General features: G+C 42.5%; 3 protein-coding genes across 5 annotated transcripts; 2 read left to right on the top strand and 1 right to left on the bottom strand.

Annotated features, from left to right (window-relative positions):
* Window positions 1-19314: 19314 nt before the first annotated feature.
* LOC6556618 (peroxisomal targeting signal 2 receptor) lies at window positions 19315-20701 on the bottom strand. 2 transcript variants are annotated; one of them, XM_001983855.2, is made up of 3 exons: window positions 20590-20701; window positions 19774-20529; window positions 19315-19707 (listed from the first exon to the last, which is right to left on the bottom strand). In XM_001983855.2, exons 1-3 carry the CDS (start codon window positions 20679-20681, stop codon window positions 19548-19550), a joined length of 1008 nt encoding a protein of 335 aa, XP_001983891.1. In that variant the 5' UTR covers window positions 20682-20701; the 3' UTR covers window positions 19315-19547. The 2 variants fall into 2 exon arrangements, with proteins under 2 accessions (XP_001983891.1, XP_043071422.1); XM_043215487.1 differs by lacking the exon at window positions 20590-20701 and having other exon boundaries at window positions 19774-20014; window positions 20134-20305.
* Window positions 20702-21592: 891 nt separating this feature from the next.
* LOC6556613 (phosrestin-1) lies at window positions 21593-23172 on the top strand. The gene is made up of 3 exons (XM_001983856.3): window positions 21593-22650; window positions 22707-22901; window positions 22976-23172. Exons 1-3 carry the CDS (start codon window positions 21795-21797, stop codon window positions 23128-23130), a joined length of 1206 nt encoding a protein of 401 aa, XP_001983892.1. The 5' UTR covers window positions 21593-21794; the 3' UTR covers window positions 23131-23172.
* Window positions 23173-23447: 275 nt separating this feature from the next.
* LOC6557125 (caprin homolog) lies at window positions 23448-25354 on the top strand. Of its 2 annotated transcripts, XM_043215463.1 has the most exons (4): window positions 23448-24857; window positions 24973-25093; window positions 25150-25180; window positions 25321-25354. In XM_043215463.1, exons 1-4 carry the CDS (start codon window positions 24103-24105, stop codon window positions 25335-25337), a joined length of 924 nt encoding a protein of 307 aa, XP_043071398.1. In that variant the 5' UTR covers window positions 23448-24102; the 3' UTR covers window positions 25338-25354. The 2 variants fall into 2 exon arrangements, with proteins under 2 accessions (XP_043071398.1, XP_001983893.2); XM_001983857.3 differs by having other exon boundaries at window positions 25150-25354.
* Window positions 25355-25569: the final 215 nt, after the last annotated feature.

The raw sequence follows: 25569 nt of genomic DNA, 5'->3' as shown, positions 1-25569 counted from the left end.
TCGTGACCAGACTCCGACTCCGTCGCAGACACAGATCCAGACTCTGGGACCAGAGTCCATGTCGGCGCATGGTGCCAAGAGCTTCAGCGTCAGACAGAAGGTGTTGAGCATATAAAATGTTGGCAAAAAAAAGATCTAAAGCTAAAATTGCAACAATTGGAGAAACTACACGAATCGGCAATATCCTTCTGGAGTTCGACTGGCGTAACTAGAAGTTGTTGGATTATTATGAGATGTGGATTGAGTGGGAAATCAAATCTGATATTATTAATATACAACAAAAGTAAACTCATAAGAAATCAATGAGGTTGATGTTGGCATAATTAGAAGTTGTTATAGTATTACCTATCTATCAAAATAAATTATGGTTACTAGAAATATTCTCTCCAAAAATGAATATTTCCTCAAGCATCCTTCAACATTCAGCTGAGCCCATCCAAACGACTTGTAGAGTATTATTAACTACAAGAGTATCGCGTGCAAAGAAGCTGCAACGACAATCGCCAGTTCAGGCCAAAGAAATCGACTGTGGCATCGATCATAAATGCCCCAAGAATGGAGAATGGGCACTGGGTATGGGGAATGGGACTGGGAATGGGAATGGGAATAAACAGAACTAAAGATCTGCTGGCCATAAGCCGGTTGTGGGCATCATTGCATGCACTATTGAACTTTTTGAATGAAACCGACAGGCTCCAGCAAGCTGCAGCAACAACTGCCACAGCAACAGCAACAAGGAACAACAACAACAAGTTGAAGTAACAACATGAGCAGTCAGGCGTTTGTGAGCCAACGGCGCGCTGTAATTTACACTCCTCAACGCTGGGGTGGCGTTGCCCCAAGATGTTTGCCACAGCCATCCACACAGCATCCCACCAGGCAGCAGCAACAGCAGCAGCAGCAGCAACAGCACAGCGGGCAGCTTGTCACGATAGCAGCCAAGTTGGAGTTGGAGTGGCCAATCATGCCTGGCGATTACCTAAACGCACACACACACACACACACACACAAGAGATCATCAAATGGGGTGGGTGTGTGTGTATGTGTGAGGAGCAGAGATCCTTGAGCTGCGGCTGCATAAATTATAATGTGAGGGGCTGACCGGTTGCTGGCGTCGTCGCCGTCGTTGTTGGTTGCTTCTGCTGCTGCTGCTGATGCTGGCACACTTATTGCGCAAAAAGCGCGCTTCACGAAGCATGGCAAAAGAGCTGAGTCTTGGATACGGATTCAAAACTGCCACTGGGACAGAGAGTGACTATGGTTTGGGGCTGCTGCTGCTGCTGCTGTTGCTGTTGCTGTCGAGGCCCTCGATCGCCCGATCGTCGTCGCGCCGGCGCATTGTTTTCATTTTATGGAGATTAACATTCTGCGTCTGCCGCCACCGCCACCGCCGCCTTCAACTGATATCAGCATCTGACAAGCATCCAAGCATCCGCTGCAATAACGTCTCTGCAGTTTTTGAGTGCCCTTACTGTTAAGGGTCTTGTGTGTGGGTCAAGCACTTTGTGCGTGCCGAGAGTTGGCTGAAGTTATTCAACTATTTTGCAGCATTTAAGAATTACTGATTTTCTGCATATTAATTAATTGTTCATATGTGAATGATTTATATTTGTTTTAAGCAAATAATGAGCAATTTCAATTTTGATAGAATTAAAAAAAATTAGTTTAATACTTCTAAGCTCTACGACTGATAATGTTGAGCATATTTTTAGAATTTCTATAAAATGTTGTATAATATTTCGAAACACAAGGACTATATTTTTTAACAATTGCTCAAACTGCAGTTTTTGTACTCTGATTAAAAATTAACTGAATATTTAGCATTTAATATCCACAGATTTTATAGCCCTACAAATGGAATATGCATACCACATTTAACCACATAGATTCTATATCATTCTTAGGGTATTCAGGCTGCTGTACTTTCAAATGTAGGTTTCTTAACGTTTTGTGTTATTGGCGTTGTTGCTTTTAGTCGCTCTTACTGCGTTGACTTGTTTTTCATTTCGGCAAGTCACGACCCGCGTAATGAGCTAACTGAGACGGAGATGGAGACTAAGACTGCAGAGTCTCCGCGGCTCCATGGACCGGGTCTGAGGCTTATGATCTTCTCATTGTCTGTTGCAAAAGGAAGTCGCATTGGATGACTGGCTAACTGAATGACTAACTGACTGACTGCCTGACTGACTAACTGACTGCGAACACACAAAAAGTAAGAAACCAAAGAAACAAAAAATGTTAATTTTTCCCATTGGGCAATGCGCCGATAATTAACCTCGTTGATGCTACGCCTGCTGCTGGCCGGCATGAAAATTGATCGAGTTGCTGAAAATTGAAATTCAATTTATAAATACGAACGCGACACGCCTGGGAATTGTTCGGAACCAATAATGTTAGACATGGCTCAGACGAGATATTGGCCAGACGAGATTGAGGAAGGAATGAAAGAGACGTTGTTAATATTATTAATGATCATGGGCTGTTGCGCAATAGAGTGGATCTGTCAAACAACTTTTAAAAGCGATGGGCTAAATATAAATTGAGGAAGGGAAAGAAATCATAAATTATTTTTAGAATTAGTTGAAGGTCCTCGTAATTAATAAAAAATCGAAATAAAAAATATATTTCTATGGCTACAATTTCATTTGAAATGTGTTTTCCTTTCATAAGAATTTCACCTAATGAAAAATTAACTTTTCAGCTATTTAAGTACGTTTTTTACGACCTCTAAGCCTTTAACTTTTAGCCACAATTTTTCCGCTAACGAAATCTCGAGAATTTCTTTGTCGCTCTCCACATTCCATTTGACTTTTTGGCTTTTCGACTTAAAAAAAAGATTGAAAAACACCTACCAATTATGTACGGTTTGGCCATTAAACTCAAGGCTGCTATTTTTTAAGCCTTTTTGCTACAAAAAAAATATAAACAAAAAATAGCGAGTAAAAAATTGTAAATTAGAAAACTATTTGAGCTGTGCTAATCAAAGCAGCATTCCACGAAGCTGATGGAAGAATTCCGCTTAACCCGTTGCTAAAAAAGTGCTTCACTAAAAAATCCTAGTAAAAAACGAGTTGAGTTCTGCGAAATGCACAAAAAATGCTATTATTCTAGTGATATTTACAACTCCTGACCTGAACTCTGGCAAAAAGAGTTGAGAGCAGAGCAGAAAGGCTTGACAAAAAAGGAAGGACCTTCGCCATAAAAAAAAGACGTGCGGATCGAGGACGAGCTACTACAATTGCCGACAATTGCCACAAAAGGCGGCAATTGTGCCGTGCAACCCGTAAAAAATGCGACCGCAACAAAAGGCTTGCCAAAGGCAGCCGGAAAAAGGCTTGGCAAGGACATGCCGTGGGTCGGGTTAAAAAAACTGAAAGTCAACATTGCTGAAAACTGAACAAAAGCAGCGTGCGCATTGCACATTATTAGCCAGGACTGCGGACGAAGAAGGATGCGATGATTTGGCATGTGGCAAGTAGTGGTCATAAAATCAAGCGAGCGTGCTCTGCAGAAATGTGCTTCCAAGGTTGCGAAAGGATGTATCGCGCTAATCCTTGCACACAGTTCTCCAGTATTCGCCAGTGTTTGCTAATATTTTGATTTCGAAACTAAACAATACGCCCACCGAACTGCTCCGAACCGGGTTCAGGTCAGCAGCCGGAGCATAAAGTTCAGTGAAGAAGGGATTGCTGGCTGGTTGGCTTGGTTGGCTTGGTTGCTCGGAAGGATTAGTCGCATTTAACCATGACGATTTCCCGCGAATCGCTGGCTGCCTCGGGGCGTTCTCTGTTTGCTGCATTTAGCAAAGGATTACGGCCCATTTCAACCATAATTAGAGACAACAAGTTGTAAAGCCATTTGGTCGGCCATATTCGACTGGTTTCCCAAACGCCTTAAAACTCTTCAAGATGCCAAATCAAAAGTTAAATGAGTTGTCACACAGAGTATCCTTGCTAGTTTAGCTGGCCACGGCAATATCATCATCATCTCTCAGTGCTCTTTCGAAGGCCACTTCTATGTAAATTCGAAAAAGAGTGAACCAATTTTTTGCTACAATTTTGCCAGTTCCCGAAAAAACAAGAGTGTTGACATAAAAGTACAATTCCGAAAGGGTTCCCAAAAACTCATACAATATCTCAGCACGTATCCGCTCTCCTTTTTTAACGATGCCGCATTGTGTGTTTTTTGTGTGATCGACAGAGTGGTCTAGTTCGGGTGTTCAGCACGATCCGTAAAACCCTTTTATTATTCCCGGAAGCACTGGGATTTTTTCCATTCTATTATTATTTTTTTTTTGTGTTCAACATTCGCTGTGCCTCAGTTTGAGGCAACTTTTTGTCGTCGCGAGTCGCATACGCGGAATTCTTTAGCCCAATTTTCACTTTAAGGAACCCAATTTCGAGTGCCGTTTTTATGACATTTACTGTTTAACATTTTAATTGTGGCAGCGCAAAGGGCTGCCTCAAATATTATATATGTATATATATCTGGCTCTTGAAAGAGGGACAGGCCGTGAAAGAGAAAGGATGCAAGCGAAAGTGTTGACGTTGCTGGTTTGCTTGCTTGGTTAGACACGGAATTGGCTTCAGTTAAATTGAGTTAAGTGAAATTTCACCCTGTCCCGCTGTCTTTTGGCTTGTCTTTTGTCAAGGATGCGTTGGTCAGTTGTCATTAGCTAAGGTTAAAACTGCTCATTAGCCGAAGGGTAAAAGCCAAATGGCAAAAGGCGACTAGCTCGAAACGAGAGTAAAAGTTCTGGTTGTAGATGCGATCAGGAGTAGAAAAATTGCTTAAGATTTAGAAATGAGAACGTAATTCTTAAAAAGACAACTATAGATATAATATAGATATGTAGAGAGAATAATTACATAAAATAAACAATAGACTGAGCTTTTCAGACAGTGGCTTTAAAGATATCTCAAAAAGTATGTGTACATTCTTCCATTTTCCTTTTATGCGAGGAACTGAAGGATTAGTAGTTAAAAACATTATACTTCAAGCATCAAACAAAACTGTACCATTAACTAATTAATTGCTTCTCTCTAGACGACATCTTGCACACTCTACCTACGATTTGCATAAGGACTACAGGCCACAGGACACAAAAAACGTGCGCCAAGTAAACCACAATAACTAGACTAATTATTAGCCAAAAATTGGGTCGTTGCCGTTTTGTTGTGTAAACAATGAATAGCCAAACAACAACTGGCGAAAACCACGAAAAAAGAACAGCAGGTCTGGAAAAAAAGCGAACAAAGTAAAAAATCAACAGGCGAACAAAAAGATATGGCTCAGATTCAGGTCGACTCTGAATAGATGCATTGAGAATTTGAACTGAAAATGCGGCTGGCCGCAGAGAAGTGCGACAATTTTGCACGTGGACTGCACTCATAAAAAATAATTAGACCAAAAAATGCGAACACTTAGGGGAAAATTTGGCATTTGGCGAATATCTGTGAGCATTTTGCAAAAACAGCGGCGACCTGCGAAATTCAAGCTAAAAATTTGCACGCAGGTCGAACTGATCTTTTTTTTTTGTTTTGTTTTGTTTTCTGTGCAATTTTGACTATTTTTTTGTTTGTCACGTGCTGCGACCGTTGCCGCTGTTGCCTGTTGTTGTTGCAGTTGTGGCATGGTCCTTGGAACGCTGTTAAATTAGGCAAAATTATGTCATGCCGCGAGACGGCTCTGGAACGAGATCAGAACATTGAGAGCGCGTTTTCATTCTTGTGTCCAAAAAATAAATTTATGATGCCGCTCATAAAAATAGAAATCTTATACATATTGCCGACTTACGTAAGAATTTTGTGCGTGTCCTTTTTATGTGGCATCACCTTGAGAGTTTACGCAAAAATCGTCTGAAATAGTTTTGGCTGACTTTTTTTGTTTGTTTGTTTGGTTTTATTTGGGTTCATTAGACGACATGGATTTTTGCAGTCGCATTACCTTTTTGTCCGGGCTTGTCAAGGCTCAAGGACACGCCAGCACGCTGTAATTAAAAGTTTTTAATAATAACACAAACCCAGCCTCATTAATTATCGTCAGAGTCGCAGTCAGTCTGCCCTGCGAGTCAACATGTCGCTCTCCCAGTCTCTCCCCCCTCCAAGGAGTGTCCAATGTCCAGTTGGCAATGTTGGGAATCGTTTTGCACCGAGTCGTAAACAACATTATCAAGAGACACCGTCCAAATGCGATTAAGTTGGCAACATTAACTGGCGACAGCTTCTCCACAAGAAGACAGCTCCGCCAACCAGTTCCCCATTCGCCTTTGAGTTGCAATTAATCAAAGCAGCAGAAGGAGCAGGAGCTGAGGAGCCGATGTGGCCAGGTAGAGCCAAAGAAGTTGATAATCGACTTGATATTACTAAAGATTTCTTATCACTGCATCAGTGTCTCTACCTAAAGTCGTACATTAAGTTAATGATAATGGCAAAACTCACAAAAGTTATGTTGATATGTGAATTGAATTGAATTGTGAGTTGAATTGAATTGTGTGTGATATTAATTGTTAAACTTTATTTTAGAGACAGTAAACAATCAATTGGGATTGTTTGTTTCTTTATTAATAGTTTTAAAATACCTTTCGTTAATACAAATCTATGTATCTCAACTGCAGCTACAACTATAAGCCAATTTTCGATAATTGCCAATTAACAATTTGCGTATTTGTGGCTTGACCAACTTTTAAATTACTGGAACAGCTATGAGTCTGCAAATGAGTTCAATTCCCAGGCAATGTTTCTTTACATAGCCTAATTATCACGGCTTTTTGGCTCTGTATTTTTTGCTGAGTGGATTCACTTAACGAGTAGCAGCTGCCTAAAAAGCTGGCCAACTTTCGACAAGCCAAACAGAACGAAAACCAACAATTGTCGCCAATTAACATTGGAAGTGGCACAGACTCCCAACATTAAAATCGGAGTCGGGAGCCGTGAATGGTTATTAAAGCGCGGAAGCCTGCTGGCTGCCGCCTGTTGCCAGTTTGAATTATTCAAAGGGGTGCATTAATCAGGCGGACAAATCGAGTTGCAGTTGCGTGAAACGAGTAGCTCATTGATTACGCAAATGTATATATAAATTATATTCCTGTTGTCAATGCGTCGCGATAACGATATGATGCAGAGCTCCGATTTCAAGGTTTGCAATGCAAAAAAACACACACACTCATCGAATCATCGAATCATTTATTATTGTCTTTAATGACGCTACACCAAGACACAATCACTGGCAGCTTAATGACAGGCGACAAGTCAGCGGTTCCACAGGTGGAGCACAGCTGTGGGGCTGTGGAGCTGGCCGCCGCTCTCTGACACGCTTCTGGCCAATGTCAGTTGCATGCATTGTGGCTTTGTTTTGGATGAAACGCTGAAACGCGAAACGCCCTCGTGTATGCACTCTGCACTCGCGCCCCACTTCTTATCGCTGGCTCGCAAAAAAAGAAATACAACAAACATAACAAAAACAACAACAACAAAAACAACCTATGAAAATGCACATTAAAGCACGTAGCCAAGCGACTGAAGCACTCGATCCAACCGATCCATCCGATCCAGCGACTACTTCAAGTGCAAACTGCAATCGAAGCGGGGTTAATGTCGCTTTTATATAACCAGAATCAAGTGAGACAGACCCCAGTCAGCAATAGATCGCGTAATATCTATGTATATACATAAAACCAAGTCAGCCTACGAACTAAGAATCACTTGGCTCAAAAGTACAGCAAATACTCGAAATGTTATCAAGTCGTATTCCAGCCAAATAACACACCAATTATAGCCTCTATGCCGATATATACATGTATGAAAACCACTAAGCATGCAACATTTAGGCTCTAAATTTCTGGCCTTGAGACTAGCTGTTGTGGCATCGTGTTAGATACGCATAGGAAGCGAATTCAAAGGAAATCGGGCAGAGATCCTGCTTCGTTTTCATTCTGAAGCGAGTGCTAAAAAGGGTTTCACCGACCAACCGAAACAGCAGCAGCTGTTTGCAGTCCATAATTGAAGCATTCCTTTGGTAATTGGTGGCGATTTTTTATGCACAACGCATAAATTAACACCAGATGAAGCCCGGATTCGTCGATGCCGCAGTCGGAAGAGATGCCTCAACAGATTTGTGTAATTGCAGAATGCGAAGACTTTCAGTGCCGCTGAACATTATTTTTGTTGTTGTTTTGGTTTCATGGCTGGCATTTTGAAATCACAATTTTTTTTTAGCTTTTAATGTTTAAGCCGAGCCTAAGTCGAACTGAAGACATAAGAAGAGTAGTTCTGATTATAAGGTTCGGTTCAACAGGCAATTTAATTTTGGGTCAGAGGAACCGTATTTATATGTTAATTTCGTGCCGACTTCTTGTGGCAAGCGTTTTGTACCTCATTAGAGCGGCGAAAGCGCGTTTACAAGTGTTAAATTGGCCAAATTATAGGTTGTTAACAGGATATAAAAGTAAAAGTGTCTGCCATGAAGCAGAATGCACCAGCAGACGGCAGACTGCAGACTGCAGACTTGCAGCAGGTGCCACAAGTGCCCCATGGTTTCCCCTAATGGCACTCAATTCAATTTTCGATGAGGAATGAAAAATAAACCAGAATGTTATAGCTTTTTTTCTCATCTTGATGATGTACTAAGTACGCGATTCATTTTCAAATTAATGCGCTTCTCACGAAAATAAAAAAAAATTAATTGAGTCTCTTAATAAGATGCAAACTATAATTAAATAGTCGATTCTAAATGAAGCATTTTTCCTCTTAAAATGAATTTATCAAGAGTAAATTGAGCTTATTAATGCAAGTAAAATTTAATTGAAATAAAAGTAAAAGTAAAAAGTGTCTATAGGCAGGTGGCAGCCTCGCATTCCTTGTGTCCATCAACCAATTGAATTTGTGCCTTGGACGCACCATCGAATCGATTCACATCCACATCGCATCACATCAGATGGGTTCGTCAAGGCTTTTTGTTTACTCAAGACGAGTACTGATTTATGCACAAATGCAAATTGCAAATGCAACTTCAAATGCTAATTGCGGCGACGGTCAAAGACACGATCACGACGCTGATTCTGACTCTGACTGTGACTCTGACGGTGACTGTGACTCCAGTCGAAGACGACGATGGCGACACCCCAAGTTGGTAGCCAAAGACAGTTCATCAGCGTGGAGCACATGTGCAGAAAATGAAACAGAAACGGCGAGAACGGTGAGCAGAGTGAGACTAAGCCAAGGAATGGACGGCGACAAATGTTGCCTCATTCATATGCAAATCTTGTTGGTGACCACAAATGAAATGCCAACACGCAGAAATGCAAACAGAGCATCGAATTGCAAATTATGGCACGGCCCTCAGACGAGCCACATTCTCCCCCACCCTGGTCCCCCTCCTGTTGTTTGTTGACAAAGCTGCGCCTGAATAATTCTCTTGTTAGATAGACTACGAGTTGGAGCTGGAGCCAGGGGCTAAAGCGCGTGCCCGCGGCTCCAACTTCCGCTGCTGCTGCTGCCAAGTGTCTGCCACGATGCGTGACTTTATCTACAAAGCGTGGCCAGGGCCACAGTCCACAGTCCACGAGCTGAGCTTTGAAAACTAATGCCACAGGCAGGCAGGCTGGCAATCGACTCAGCTACGTCTTCAGCTGCTACTTTAGGTTTTGGTCTTCCAAGAATCTGTGTGGACTTGGTGACGAACTCGTCGCTCCATTAGCATAACACACACCAGGCCCTCCACAACAGCCAACAACCAACAACAGCAACAAGCAGCAAGCAGCAACGATGCTCAACGGATGTACGCTTGATTATGTTGTTTACCCTGCAGATGAGAATCGAACTGGGATTCTGACTATGTACACTCAGAAAAATATATGTTATAGAACCACAAAAAATCTCTAAAGGCAGCTCGACTTCATGGTCACAAAGGAAATGTGTAAAGCGCTCGGTTTTCTACATCCAAAAACTGTTTTTATTTGATATCGAGTTAGATCTTTCTAGAACATATTTATACAATGTCAGTTAGAATGATATTCTTGATAGAATGAAGCAAGAAGCCACCCAAATGTCCTTAAAGTATGTTAAAGTATAATTAGAAGCGATTTATGCATGATAAATATATATCTAGACAAAAATGTCGGTTAACTAAACTAGGTAAGAAGAAGGATTGATGGAAGAGCGTGGTCTTGTAATATTGTATTGACTGTTGATTAATAGTAAGCATTTTCACTTTCGAAAAGCAGAAATGATTTATTTTTCCTAGTGTAGCACATCGAAGGCTGCTGTGCTGGCCGTGCATGACATTAATCACTTTGCTGTTTACGATTTTAAAGGCAAACGCGCGACTGACGCCAGCCAGTCGATGGATGGTCTACTCCGGCTACCCGAAACGGTGGCTATCAAAATAGTTTTCTACACGTTCCAGCCCACCCAAATGGACAGACGGACTGGACTGGCCTGGACTGGACTGGACTGGATTGGACTGGGTACAAAATGATATTCGTTTCTATTGATGATGACTACCGTCAGAATGTTTGAGCGATCACGATCACGCGCTCCGTTGCCACTTTGTGCCGCCTGTGCAAATGTTTATTCAAGACGAGATGAGATGCCTACGCCGAGATGACGATCCTAAGTAGCCAAAAAGGATTTGCCTGTCGCCGTCGTCGGCGTTAATGTGCACGCAAACAAGCGTGATGTGGCAATTGTCTGGGGAGAGTCTTAGGGCTAAGGCGGCATCTCTGCTCTCCTAAGTAGCCCATAAGGTGTATATCCATTAGCTACCAGCTACCAAGCAACAAGTGTTCCTGTCTGTGTGGCCCCTGTTGCAGTTGCAGTTGCAGTTGCCAGAAGTCGTGTGGGTGTGCCACGAACTCTGTAAATCTCTCAGTATTTGTACAGCAAGTGCACCTCCGGGAATTGATAAGTCAGCTGGCTGCGATTCTCACATATTCGTGTCTTACACTTGAGTGAGATGTACAAATTTGCTTTGTGATTTAGTTTGTTAGGAATGCTGAAGATCTCAATACAAAATGGAAACAATTTTCGTTAGTTCTTCATTCTATTTCGAAGTAACAAGAAAATATTTAAAGATATATCTAACAAGATATTATGATTTGGCTATGAATATCAAATATCTCAGAGAAGCAAGAGACACTTAGATATCCAAAGATATACATATTTAACCCATTTAATCCAACCAAATTCCACAATATTCATTTCTGTTTTAAATGAACTCCAAAATAAAATTGAATTACATATAAGGCTTAAGCCTTCATATTATTTAATAAACTATGATATAAACATTGCTTTATAAGGCTAATTACTTATATAAAAAAAAAAAACTGATTATAAAAGAGGCAAAAGAAATACCGTTGCTAATTGTTTTAGTTTTTTCGTATATACGAAACCAGTTCGGTTAGCTATCAACAGTTGTTATGGTTAAGGGGAACTTTAGTTGGTCAAATCAGAAATAGTTTTCTTTCAAGGCCGTTGTTGTTCATGTTATGCGAACTCATTTCCGCTGCGAATATCAGTACTGCACCCCATATTTGGTCAAGTTTCTTTGGCTCTATGCGCGTGAAATGGCCAACAAACAAATTAGATGTTCGATTACGCGTATTTCTTCCCAGAAGCCTCAACACTGACGTCAAACCTGATCGTAGTCGTAGTCGCAGTCGCAGTCGCAGTCGTAGCCGTAATCATATTCGTAGTCGTAGCTAGCCCGGCTGCTAATTTCAACGCCCATTGATTAGCATAATGTGCTTGTGTGTGTGTGTGTGTGTGTGTGGGAATTGGGCGAACAAATTTGCTGAATGAATGTGAATCGAGTATGTTTGTACCGGGAACGAGAACGGGAGCATTTTAGAAACGGGAGCGGGTGCGGGGGCGTGTGTCTGTATATAATAGCGAAACGAAAATTGAGAGCACAAATTGCGGGCGGAGGCGGCGTATGTAGACGTATGTGGTTGCGCGATCTTTATGAATATTTCAGTCACATGATGATCGTTGGGGCGTACTCATTAGCGCCAACGAATGCTACGTGGAACGTGGAACGGAAACGTGCGTCAGGTTGACGTCGTCGTCGATGTCGACGTCGACGTTTCGACGCGTGGCCTCAACGTACGTTGAGTAGCCCGCTGTCTCCATCTCATGATGCTGCTGCTGCACCTCCTCCTCCACCTCCACCTCCTCCGCCAGTTGCTTGGTAAATTGTTATGCGCAAGTTGTTGGCACATCGCTCAAAATACTTTACACTAATTGCACTTACGCACGAAATGGCGTTTAACCTTCGCACAGGATTTAAAACGCATCGTAATCCCAGTTTGCAACGTAATCCCAGCCCGGAGCGAGGCTTAACACTAGTTAAGCGATCGTTTAGGGGCTTCAGCTTTTGTTTCTCGGTACGCGCCAATTGGCAATTTTTCAATGCGAACAGCGCTTAAAATGCGATCAGCACTGAAAGATAATGTCGGCCTCATAATGTCCACGATATGCAACAGTCTCAGTCTCCGTCTCAGTCTCAGTCACAGTCTCAGTCTCCCAGATCTCTCCATTCTGCTGCTGCCAGCTGGAGCTGCGGGGGCACCTGTATGTGTGGTGTGTGTCTCAGACCAGATGAATTGCCAGATAAAAGGAGCGTTCGGCGCGTCAAGGTTGCCAGCCATTGGCCAGCCAGCCAGCAAAAACAAGGCAACGGGCCAGCAAGCCAGCAAGCCAACGGGCCAACAAGGCAACAGGCCAACAAGTCGTTGGCTTTGGACACAAAACGCACACAACACGCGACAATGAATTTCGCATATGTCACAAGTCGACAGACGACTCAGGAGGCTGCGACGATGGAGGCGGACGCATCCCCATGTAAACACACACACACACACACACATACACCCATAGGAGAGGCAGCAGCTGAAAAGTCGCGTAAATGCTGCAGTGCTTTTTTATTTTATTTTATATATTTTTTTGTGGATCTGACACCGCTGCACAATCACTTTTATTTGGGGATTGTCACCCTACAGTCGAGCGAGCGCGGCATATGCGAATGGATAAGTATGCGAAGTCTTGGAAGGGAGTCAAGATATGTGACAAATCAAAATCGATTCAGTCTAGACAGTAGTTATAGCTGTGGTAAGTTTTAACATGGAAATCGAGTTAGAATCCCCCTTTCAACTTTTATTGTAGTCTCTAAAAATGCCTGGTTGATGAAAATCGGATAACTTTTGACAAAGTTATGGCTCTGGTAAGCTTATTTATTTGAATATGATTTTGAAGTCAGAAATGCGTTTTTAACTTTAGATGTAGTCTTGTTCTAGAGTTCAAATCATGCTCAAAATGTACTGACTTGCAAGAAATGTGACAATTTATGGCTGGGGAAGTTTTGTCCTAAAAATAAACGAAACCAATTTGATCGTAATTCATACTCTATATTTGATAAACAAGCAAATATAAATCATTCATTGCTATCTGTGCAGCTCATTGCTGTGATCATCGCAGCCGAAGATAAGTGAAAAGTTTTGTGGCTATCCTTGGCACCGAGATGAATACTGTAAATGCCTGTGCCCATATTCCAGAATGCGCTTGTTTCCCTTGCAGCGGCAATAAGCGGCGATCACAATAAATGCCAGGCATCGATGGCTTTTACAGCATTACGCACAGATACACTGAGTATTGGATAATTTTTTTGTTATCTGTTTTTTGTTTTTTTGTTTTGTTTTTTGGCATGTCTGTGCAATTACCTTTATGCTTGTGCGATTTCGTTAACAACAAAAAAAAATAAAAAATAAAAAAAAGACTGTATAAAATATATATGGCCAATAGTTGGCACGAACAATGGCAACAGGTGGTCACTCACTTTGGATTATTCCGCCGCCAAAAGCAGATCGGACAACAGCTTTTATAACTATATTCCCAAAATAAAAAAAAAAAGAAGAGAAACACTTTTGGCTAAGCTAAGTGGCAACTGGCGGCATTTTGGCCAAATTGGACGCTGATTGCCAACGATTTGGGATTTGAAGCCGCCTAATGATTCTTAATTTAAAGCATGTGAGCAGCAGGAAATGACACCAAAAGTGGATGAGCTAAAGATCCGATCCGATCCGATCCGATACGACTCCGATCTTGTTTGCCAAGGCACGTGCGGCTACGCATGGAAGCCGCACAAATCGTTAATGGCCCGTTGGCCACCAGTCCAAGCCTGAGCGGATATTGCAAAAACGTATTGGCCAAGACGAAAATGTTGCATCTGTTTTTGCTAGCAAGCAATTTCCAATTCTTCACTTGCATATATCTACATATATACATCCATCTATATATATATATACGGGCACTTGAGTGTCCAAATCTGGGGTGGTGGTGGGTGGAGTGGGTTGGCTCGTGTGCGGCCTGCAAAATAACCAGCAATAACAATAACAATTACATTGGCTATAACAGCATTGCTGCCTGTATTATTTTTGGCCAACAGATCGCGAAAAACAAATCAAAGGCAAGTTCACGCGTCATCGCCAGCGGGACACACACACACACACATTAGCACACACACACACCCCACGCCCACGTCGGACTTAACAATTTTCAGGCTGTGGATGCTTTTTCTTAAAAAAAAAAAAGAAAAAGAAGAAATTTTATTATTATTTTTTTTTTCGCTGACGGCCCCCGTCGCATTGACGTCATTGACATGCTGCAAAAGAATTTGTTTTTCGTGAAAAATATTTGTGCGCTCGCTGGCGGTTTTTATAATGCGTACGCATCTTATAGAGCATATGGGCATTATAATTTTGTTACGATGTTTGCTGAAACGAACTCCCACACCTTGAACACTCTGCTATCTACTCACTACCTCCATTAATTTTGATAGACAAGTTTGCGTTAGATTGTGTGTAAGCAGATTATGCAAGCGCACGTGAAACCAACTTGGAAAATACGTATTTCATTAATTCAATTTATTATTTATGTGGGTAGAGAATCACTATACCTATATTAGATAATAAATTCTAAGAATAGCATACGTATTTAAATCGTTAAACTAAATAATTTCACAAGATCTGTATAGATATAAATATAGAAAACATTCAATTTTCACTTGTGTGTAATTTTTAATAATTAAATATATATTGTATTTAGTATGTAGACTTTATATAGATCAAGAACAACGTTTTTCAAACGTAGAGGGTCTTCACGTATCGGTGCATATTGATTTCCATATTGTTTTCAATTCTTATCGTTATATAGTACTTATGTATGTATATATATACACATATACATATATATATTGAGCATATTCGTGTGGGCAGCCATAACGACAGATCATTGGTTGTTGGCTGTCGGCTGACGCCTTTATTTTTCGGTGTCTGGGGCCCAGATATTTGGCCCAGCAATTGTTTAATTTGCTGGTTATTTGCGCCAATGTGAGCGCCTCTGTTTATTGCCAATTTTAGTTTGCCCTGGCTGCGATCATCGTCATCACCTGGTTCTGGAGCTCACTCTGGACGCTCTAATGCTGTTTGTTGGCCTGTTTAGAATCACAGTCGGTTCCAAAACGCGTCATTGGGCGCACGTCAGTCAGAAATATGGGTGCAGGGGGCGGGTGCGGCGTCAAATGGCTGGCCAAAACTATTTTTAGCCATGAGACGAGCCGCTAAAGTATTTTGGTCATCGGTTCAACAACAACAACAACAAAAATATGTATATCAACAACAACACAACAAGCGGTGGGACGCTGCTCGCTGATCGACGGACAGTTTTATTTTTCCAACAAAATTATTTATACGCCTAAAATCGCATGGAATTATTTATAAATGGCAGCGAGACGACCTTGTTGTTTTTATTGTTGTTGTTGTTGTTGTTGTTGCTGTTGTATCTTGTTGTTGTTATTGATATTGTTTTTGTTACGGCTTGGAGCACGCCAGAAAGCGTCCTTCACCCTCAATTATTGTACGGCCATAAATGCCAGCAAAATATGCGCATTCCAAATAAACCAACAAAATTTGTTGCTGCTATTTGTTTGGGAGGCAGCGGGTTGAATAAATTGGGTGAATGTGATTGTCACAGCAGGTGGGAGAAAACAAAATGAATTAATTTCCTTTAATGAAGAAATACCGTACTGAATAACATTTACAAATTCTCAATTCTCTTCTTCGAATAAATAAAATATTGACACAATTTCTCAAACCGCCCTCGCAGTATCAGTCAGCACCCCAGCACAGAGCACTCATTTTAATTATATAGTTCAGTCATGTGATGTAAATAAAAATGCGAAAGAACATCGTTTTGTAAATACAAGAAATGAACTAAATATCAAAGCAATCATAGATATTTTTCACATATTCCAGATGAACAACAAATAAGTAAATCAAGTTGTTTTTTTCTCTTTCTCATTTTCCTTTAGGTAAATCTAAAAGAAGCTGACCATGAAAATGTAGATCCATTTTTATGGCCACTCTAGATTAGGCAACTAGATCTCTGGTCTGCTGCTGTCTGTTGCTGCCTGCTCGTCGATTTTTATGATCCTGGCCAGCCACCGTCTATGGCTATTGCATAACATTGCGTTTGGGTTTCGGGATTTTCATCCTTATAGGTAGTCATCGTCGTCTTTGACCTTACGCGAAATTATATCATAAGCGAGAGAGAGCGAGAACAATGCCCAGAAACTGGAATTAGGGATGAAGGATCATTTATGTATATATATATATACATATGTATGTGGCGTGTGCAGTGTGTAAAATATGTGTGTTGGTAAATCAGAAAAAAAAATCACATTCATTGTGATCATCTTAAGGTATTCAACACCTCGTGACAGTTTCCTGTACTTCGAGTACTCATGCATAAATGCAAAATATAAAATGCTGTTCGAGGCAGGTGAATAAATTCACACTGCTATGCTCTAACGGTAGCTGACATCCGTCCAAGCAGACAGCTAGCAGCTCCTCCACACATTTTAATTGCTAGGATCACAAAAATAGAATGAGCAGAAAGAGTCGATTCATTAGCAAATTCAATACAGGTAGCTAGACACGCATCCCTTGACAATTATTTCCGGCGTTTTTCTTTTGTTTTTTGTTCATTTCTTGCTTGCTGCTTATCAAGATTGCCTTTTCGGGTTCACGCCCACGCTCGGCAGTAGGAGTGGAAATCTGTGTGACCAAACGATCATTTCGTTGGCATCCTAGTTAGGCGTTCTCTCCTCCTCCTCCTCCTCACTCTGTGTTGCGGTATGTCCACTGTGGAAGGCTCAGACAGCAACCAGCTGTGCAACGCTTTGGGGGGTGCAACGAGTGTGTATACTGTATGTAGCAGAGAGTACACGTGTTCGCTGACCACCAGAGACCGAACTCTGAGCGTACAGATGGGCAGACAGACGGACAGACATGACGCACACAGAGACTCACGATTCTTGGGCATCGCTTGTCGGCACAAAAGTGACGATTAAAGCGAAGGCACATCAACAACAACAACAACAATAACAATGCGAGTAGCAGCAGCAACAAAACGTTAAAGCAAAATTAATACCAAAGGCAGTCGTAAAAAAACGTAAAAGAAAAACAACAACAACAACAAAAAACGTGGCCAAAGCCCATGATCCTTTATGGCCCCGCACGAAGGCAGCAGCCGCCAGTCCGCAGATTGAGCACCAAGATTTCAAAAGGGGCGCGTGATCGCCATCAAAATGCTTGTGGAGGCAATTTAAATTGCTGATGCTGAAACTGTGCCTGCAGTTGCAGCTAAAACCACCAAATCCAAGCCCAGAACCTGCTGCTGAGACAGAGAGAGAGTCGGGTAGAGAGAGGGACAGAGAGATAGACGATGGGGAAGAGTGTGTCAGAAAGAGAGGAAGACAGCCTGTCACTCGCGTGCTGGGTGTTGAAAAATTTTGGCATTCGTCTGTTATTTATAACAAGAGCTGCCTCTGCTCATGGATACTGTATACAACAACAACAACAACAAGATTGAGCCACAGGCGGCTAAAAGAGTCAAGGTTACATCTAGGCATGCAACTATGTGTTTGTGTTTGGGTTTTGTTGCAACTTTGTGCCTCGTAAATTTATAGTTTGTGGCGGCAATTTGCCACAAAATTGCTGCGAGTAAATTGTTCACAACAATTTGTAGCTGGATGATCCCTAAAATGTTGTGTTAAAGAAGAGAATATAATGTAAGGAAATAATTGATAAAGTTAATGTTAAATAGTTGTTGTAAGGCGGAATGTCATTAATTTGATTAACTGTTTATTTTTATAAAAGATATATTATTTCTATGGTAATATTAACTTATTCAAAATACATAACTACTCTAATTATGTTTCAATCAAATCGTGGCACAAAAATGTACATTGGAATGAACTTAAGCTGAAACTTGGTTTTCAAATATCAAAAAACCGCGCGCACTTTATTTATCAGTGTTGTACAACACTATCTGCTATGCAGCAAAAGCTGACTGCTATGAAATGCATGCGAGCACGCCATCTGCTAGTCTGGCAATATTGCTCGCTCTCTGTTCACGGCTGTTAGGCATGTAATTTTCAAAATAGGCGTTAATTTAGCTTTAAACTAAATTGAATTAAAAGAGATTTCATATCGCCAGGTGGGAACCGATTAGCAGAACAAACAGGGGAACAAACAATTTGCAGCTTATTTTTTCTATCCGTTTCTCCGTAACAAATTACACGAATGCACATTTTCAAAATTTTGATTAACACAAACAAGCATTAATATCTACTTTATTTTCACTTGACTCGTCGACTTTTTCAACTGGCCATACAATTCTTGTATATAATTACAGTGGCAGCAGATGTTGCCTTATGGCTGACTGATGGGTTTGCTGTCCAAAGAAATCAGCGCAAATTGGCATCAAAACAAATATTTGCCCGAGGTGGCAGCTAAAGCTCAATTCGAGTGCCTAATGACAGGATGAATCCTCGTCAGCAACTGCAACGGCAGCAGCAGCAGCAGTAACAGCTAACAAACCGACAGATTGGACACGATTGGCTGCGGGCAACCTTTTCACACATCCAGGGTGCGATGTGGCACACACCTTGTTGACTGTGTCAATTCTGGGAATATCAGTTGTTGCTGTCGTTGCTGTTGGCCCAAAGGCAATAAAATGTTGCTGCAAATTAGCGCTTTATTGCGTGTTTGTTTGGCTTACGAATCCAACCGGATAAGGGTTCAACTTTAACGTCTGCTGATTTTGTTTAAGTTCTTGTTAAATCAAAATTATAGCCCATGGCGTTGTTAAATAAAATATATATAGCATATAACTGTTTTGAACTTCTCTTATAATCTGTAAGCTTTTATTGACATTTCAAGCACCTGCAAAATGGATTTCATAATTTCTTACTTGCGTTTCTCTCATTTATTATTTATCACAACTATTTACAGGCTTCGTGTTCGATCGTTTCCTTAGAGGTTCGCTATAGCTCAGCTACACACATATATATATATATCGTCCAGGTGTTGACTACCATTTGTAGGCGTAGGCTATTTTGGCGCCACTTTGCACCTTATCACATTTTTGTTTCGGTTTGAAGTACCAGTTCCAGGTTGGGGGTAAGCATATGAAGCAAACTTAGGCATCTAATTAGGCCAGACACTGAGGTGTATAGACATTCACCAACGAATCCCAGCCACAATCGGCCAGCTCATGTGCTCGCTGCGGATTCCAGTCCAGGCCACAAACAAATTCCGTGTGCTTGGCGTTTATCTCCTGAGCGGACTCACCTCGCTCCAGATCCCAAATGCTGCGCGAGGCGAGAGATCATTTCAAAGGATGTTTCAATTGGATTAAATTGTTTCCTTTTGCTTACCGTGTGGTAAAATCATAATTAGCCGAGGCCAACACTGTCGCCGAGTGTGGGGAGCAGGCCAAACGTCTGACCGCAAATTCGCCAGAGTACAGCTCGAAGATGTGTGTGCGCATCTTGCGCAGATCCCAGCCACGAATCAGTCCATCTGATCCGCCCGTCACAAGTACATTGCGATCATAGTGGCTCCAGTCGCAGGATAGGGCCTCACTCGCATGCGCCTCGATGCTCATCAGGGGTTTACCTGCAAAATCAAGAGAATTCCATAAGTTCAAGTGCCCATCGGTACTTACGCTGGCAAAGAGATTCGCAATCAGTGGCGAAAACTTTGCACAATATATCAAATCATTGTGCCCCACAAACGTCGTGATGGAGTTCTGCCTGTTGCAATCCCACAGCTTGAGTGTACAGTCCCAACTGGCCGAGAGCAGTGTATGATAGTTCCACTTTTCGCCCCAATCCAGACTATAAATCTCATTCTTGTGCTCCTGCAGACAGATCAGCGGCTGTTTGGGCGTTTGCTCCGTCACTGCCGACTCAACATCCAAGCCCGACCAGATTTGCAGCGAACCATCGCCAGAGGCTGTCGCTGCAATATCGGCGGCATATGGACACCAGGCGACATCGAACAACCCATCCGACCACTCCAAACGACACAGCTCTGTAAGATTTGGTGTTTTGACACTGATGTTAGCATCATCTGTTGAGTTCTCGGCAAGCAGAAAGAGCGAACCACCACCAGCAAGACCGTATAGTTGGCTGTAAACATCGAACAATAGATTAGAGAATGATATTAGAACTGAGAGTGGGTTAACCTACCTAGTAGCTAGCAGCATATGATTTGCCTCGAAAGGTGAGAAACGCAGACTATAGCCATGACGATCGGTTGTGGTATAGCTCTGTGCTTGCATTCTGTATCTGTTGTATCAGCTGGAATATATAGATATATAGGCATAGGTAAAGATAGATGTAGGTAAGATATAGATTTAGATCTAAATATAGATATAGATGTAGATAAAGATGTAAAAGTGGATAGGTATAGATATAGTTATAGATGTAGACTGATAAATTACTGGATTATTATTATTATTAGATTCTCTATTAGGCCTCTCCCTAATAAACGAGTTGTTGTTCTTGATCAAGTCCAAGTTGCAATAGCGCAATGATTGTATCTGGTCGAAGAGTTCTCATTTAACTAGCATTAAAGGTATATTAAAGGTAAATATAATCACTTGAATTGTTGATAATCCTCAGCAGTTGATTTAAGGATACCGCTTAACTAAAAATATACTAAAATAATGTTATTCATTTTCTACGGAAAGAGGAGTTTTCCAGCCTACTCTCAAATTAAAAAAGCCTACCACTGAATAGGCGAATATTTACAAATTCAACTGCTAAGCAGTTCATGCGAAAACAAATCGATATATTGACATTTGTTTTACTTTAACACGTTGACTGAGTGATCCAGAAAATACTACTAGGGTTTCCCTGGGAAGTGCTCAGCCAAAAGCAGACTTGCGTAAAAAAAATTGCGTGCATTTGGCGAGCATTTAATTGGAAGTGACAACCAGAGGAATAACATCAAATGCTAATCCTTAGGGGAACTTACGTCGCCTAGACACAGGGAAACAGCTTTGACTGACCTCGCACGAGGTCGCGAACGCTACTTGACATTAGCCAATTTAGTCAAGCGGCATGATATGGGCCGGGTAGGAATGGGGAGGGGAGAGGAGGGTGTGAAATTGTGAGGTGGCAAAGAACTGCGCAAAAAAAGAAAAACAATGTTTTGCATTTATACAAGCAGCTGCATAACGGCCAAATCCATTTAGTGGTCGACGCAGTGAAACCCCACGGACATGGCCAACACAAAGGTATATAAGCAGGTCGTCCAGCACGGCCCTGTCGCATTTTCCGCTATCAACGAAGAACTGCAGAACGTTTAAATCCAAGCTCCGGGCGCAAAAGAAAATAAATAAATATAAAGAAACTTAACTTAGTTATATTAAAGAAGTTCATCCCTCAAGATGGTTGTCTCCGTGAAGGTCTTCAAGAAGGCGACACCCAACGGCAAGGTTACCTTCTATCTGGGCCGTCGTGACTTCATTGATCACTTGGATTACTGTGATCCCGTCGATGGCGTTATCGTTGTGGAGCCGGATTATCTGAAGAATCGCAAAGTATTTGGCCAATTGGCCACCACCTATCGTTATGGTCGTGAGGAGGATGAGGTTATGGGTGTCAAGTTCTCCAAGGAGCTCATCCTGTCGAGGGATCAAATTGTGCCCATGACCAACAACAACATGGAAATGACCCCAATGCAGGAGAAACTAGTGCGCAAATTGGGCAGCCATGCGCATCCATTCACCTTCCACTTCCCACCCAATTCACCCAGCTCCGTGACGCTGCAGCAGGAGGGCGATGATAACGGCAAGCCTTTGGGCGTGGAGTACACCATTCGTGCCTATGTCGCTGACTCCGAGGATGATCGTCAGCACAAGCGCAGCATGGTCAGTCTGGTGATCAAGAAGCTTCAATATGCACCACTGAATCGCGGACAACGCTTGCCCAGCTCGCTTGTCAGCAAGGGGTTCACCTTCTCCAACGGCAAGATCAGTTTGGAGGTTACTCTTGACAGGGAGATCTACTATCATGGCGAGAAAGTGGCTGCCACCGTGCAGGTGTCGAATAATTCGAAGAAGTCGGTGAAGAGCATCAAGTGCTTCATTGTGCAGCACACCGAGATCACCATGGTGAATGCACAGTTCAGCAAGCATGTCGCACAGCTGGAAACCAAAGAGGGTTGCCCCATCACACCGGGTGCCAATCTGACCAAGACCTTCTATCTGATTCCGCTGGCAGCCAACAACAAGGATCGTCATGGTGAGCACTTGAATCGCCTCCAAAAAAGCAATCCATGTCTTATATACCCTTCCCAGGCATTGCACTCGATGGCCATCTGAAGGATGAGGATGTCAACTTGGCCTCCTCGACCATGGTGCAGGAGGGCAAGAACACGGGCGATGCCTGCGGTATTGTCATCTCGTACTCGGTGCGCATCAAGTTGAACTGCGGCACGCTGGGCGGTGAGATGCAAACGGATGTGCCCTTCAAGCTGCTGCAACCAGCACCTGGTAAGGACGATCCCAATCCCAATCTTTGAGTTACAATTCCAGCTCTAACTGGTCCATTCCCTTCTTGTGATCAGGCACCATTGAGAAGAAGCGTTCGAATGCCATGAAGAAGATGAAGTCCATTGAGCAGCATCGCAATGTCAAGGGCTATTACCAGGATGACGATGATAACATTGTATTCGAGGACTTTGCCAAGATGCGCATGAACAATGTCAACATGGCTGATTAGAACGAAACTCATTGACAAACAACAACAACAACAACAAAAACACGTATCGAAAGCACTGAAAACTTGTTGCAGCAGTCTCTCGATGAGACCAAAGAGAAATCATTGTATTATAACCGTATCTATTAGCGCGCACTCCTAATCTATACAAACTTTAGTGGATCTGGAGATTTTCTTAATGTTGAAATGTTGAACCGACCACCGTGTCCTTATTATAATTACATATATAAATGTGTTATGACGATCTAGCAAAACTTACTGCTTGATTATCCAAGTACGCGTAAACTTAGCAGCCTTTTCGAATTTCTCAAGGAGTTCTTCGAGTTCTGCTGTTGCTTTGGCTTTCAACTTCAGAAGTCGAATGAGCTAAGGAATTCTACTGCCACAGCGAGGAAGGCTTTTAAGGGTTGTTGACAGGGGGTTGCAAAGTTGCAAACGGCGCTTTATGTTATAGGTCAGACAAACAACCCTTAAATTTTAAAGCAGCCAATCAGCATACGGATTGTGTTTTGGGCATGGCTGTTTCTAACGGTTAAAAGGGAAGTGCCAAAACAATTATATATGCTAAATAGCCAAGCTTTGAACTTGACAGTTGGGCAAAGAGTTCTTTCCATGAGCTGACCTTGATAATGCCTGAGGCCAGCTGCCTAATCCCTGGGTTTCATCACATCAAATTGGGTTCGCTTTACATAATGGCAACGTAACGGCCGCAAGCTGAAGTTGCAGCGGTAACTGAAGCCAGAGTCGCAGTTGGAGTTGGAGCTGGATCGCTCGAGCATTGCACAACTGAGAGAGGGACTGGGGCAGCGAATCGATCGATTTCACACACCGCTGACTCCTGGTCGTATGACTTCCGGCATTATTGGCTTTTGGTCATGCTCAATACCAAAGAGCCAAGCCCCACAAGAGACCTGCCTATAAATGCCCAATGTTGTTGTCAAAATGCAGCCACAATTTTGACGAGCTTGCAACGAGATGGAGCTCAACGCTGCGCTACTCACAGTCTGCCAACTTTTGTTAGTTGTGGTGCCGCCCGCACAACTCCAGCCCTATTATCCACACGCGCATCCCCACAGGCAACAGTTGTACTATGATGCACCACCTCGTCTGCGCCGCTTGGAATACGCACCGGCTCCAGTCGCAGCGCCCTTTGTGTCCGGCTATGTGGCACCACCTGCCGCACACTATCAACAGCACACGCCCAACTTTCAGCTGATCAACTATCGGCCTAGCTATCAGCCACTGGCCTTGGAGTATCAGCAGCAGCAACCACCTGCACCACCAGCAGCACCACTCTCGTCCATCTATCCACAGCCCAGTGCGCAGTATTTGCAGCGTTCTCTGGCACCGCATGCGGAGCTGGCCAAGTATCGCTATGAGGGCAACTATATGCCACTGCAACACCGTGAGGCAATTGCGCCGCAACAACCAGCGCCTTCACTTCAACAACTGCAACAACTGCAACAACTGCAACAACAGCGACGCATTGAGGATCAGCTGTATAATGTGCCGCCAGCTCTGTTCACCAGCGATGTGTTGCATGTGGTGCCTTCCCGCACAGCAGCAATCCAGCAACAACAATCACAACAACAACAACATCAGCAACAACAGCAACAGCAGGCGGAACGTGCGCGTCGCTTTGCCATCAGGCTGGATGGGAATGTGGATGCAGTGGCTGCCGAGTCCCGAATGGACAGTGAAAAACCCAAAAAGGAGACCAAATATTTTCAGTAAGCGAAGCAACTGTGAATGAATCATTTTTAAAAATATTTAAATTAAACTCACAAAGCATAATTCCCAATTTGAACTGCAACTCATAATTCCAACTCTTGTTTCTCACATTAGTGACATATTCATGAGATTTGATGGAGCACATGGACGCAAACATGGACATGTTCTCGAGCATCCCAAGGCTCAGGAGCGACGTTTTGAAACACAGCGCGGCACAAATCGTTACAAGGGCGAGGTTGGTTGTGAATCTAAGCCAAGTTCTGTTCAAGTACTAAAAACTGTTTTTTTAAGGTGATTTGGACGGATCGTCAGGGTGGTCACGGTGAGCATCGCTGGGACTTGGCGCAAGGAAAACTCTGAGCTGCTAATTTGCATACTCTATATTTCACTCTCTCTCTCTCTCTCTCTCTCTCTCTCTTTCTATCTCTATTTCTTTTCTTCATTAACTGCATCTGTGCTCAGCGTATGTTTATAAGTAAATCGTGACTTTTCATAATTTTGGCGTATTATTTATTTAAGAGCAATGATTTGGCGTGAAATTTGAAAAGCCCTGCAAAAGATTTGCATGAGAAAGCAGCCATCTCATTCTTGCCATAGGTCAGCTCCTGGGAATCCTGCGAACATTTTCTCACGGGCCAAAGGACAAGCCGTGAAAAAGTGGACAGTCCGGTTACACGACTTTCTAGCTGTTCTTGTTGTTGTTGTTGTCTG

This window comes from Drosophila grimshawi, unplaced genomic scaffold (assembly GCF_018153295.1).
Source record: "Drosophila grimshawi isolate 15287-2541.00 unplaced genomic scaffold, ASM1815329v1 contig_44, whole genome shotgun sequence".
In the NCBI taxonomy this organism is placed as follows: domain Eukaryota; kingdom Metazoa; phylum Arthropoda; class Insecta; order Diptera; family Drosophilidae; genus Drosophila; species Drosophila grimshawi.
This window is presented reverse-complemented; position numbering and strand designations above follow the sequence as displayed.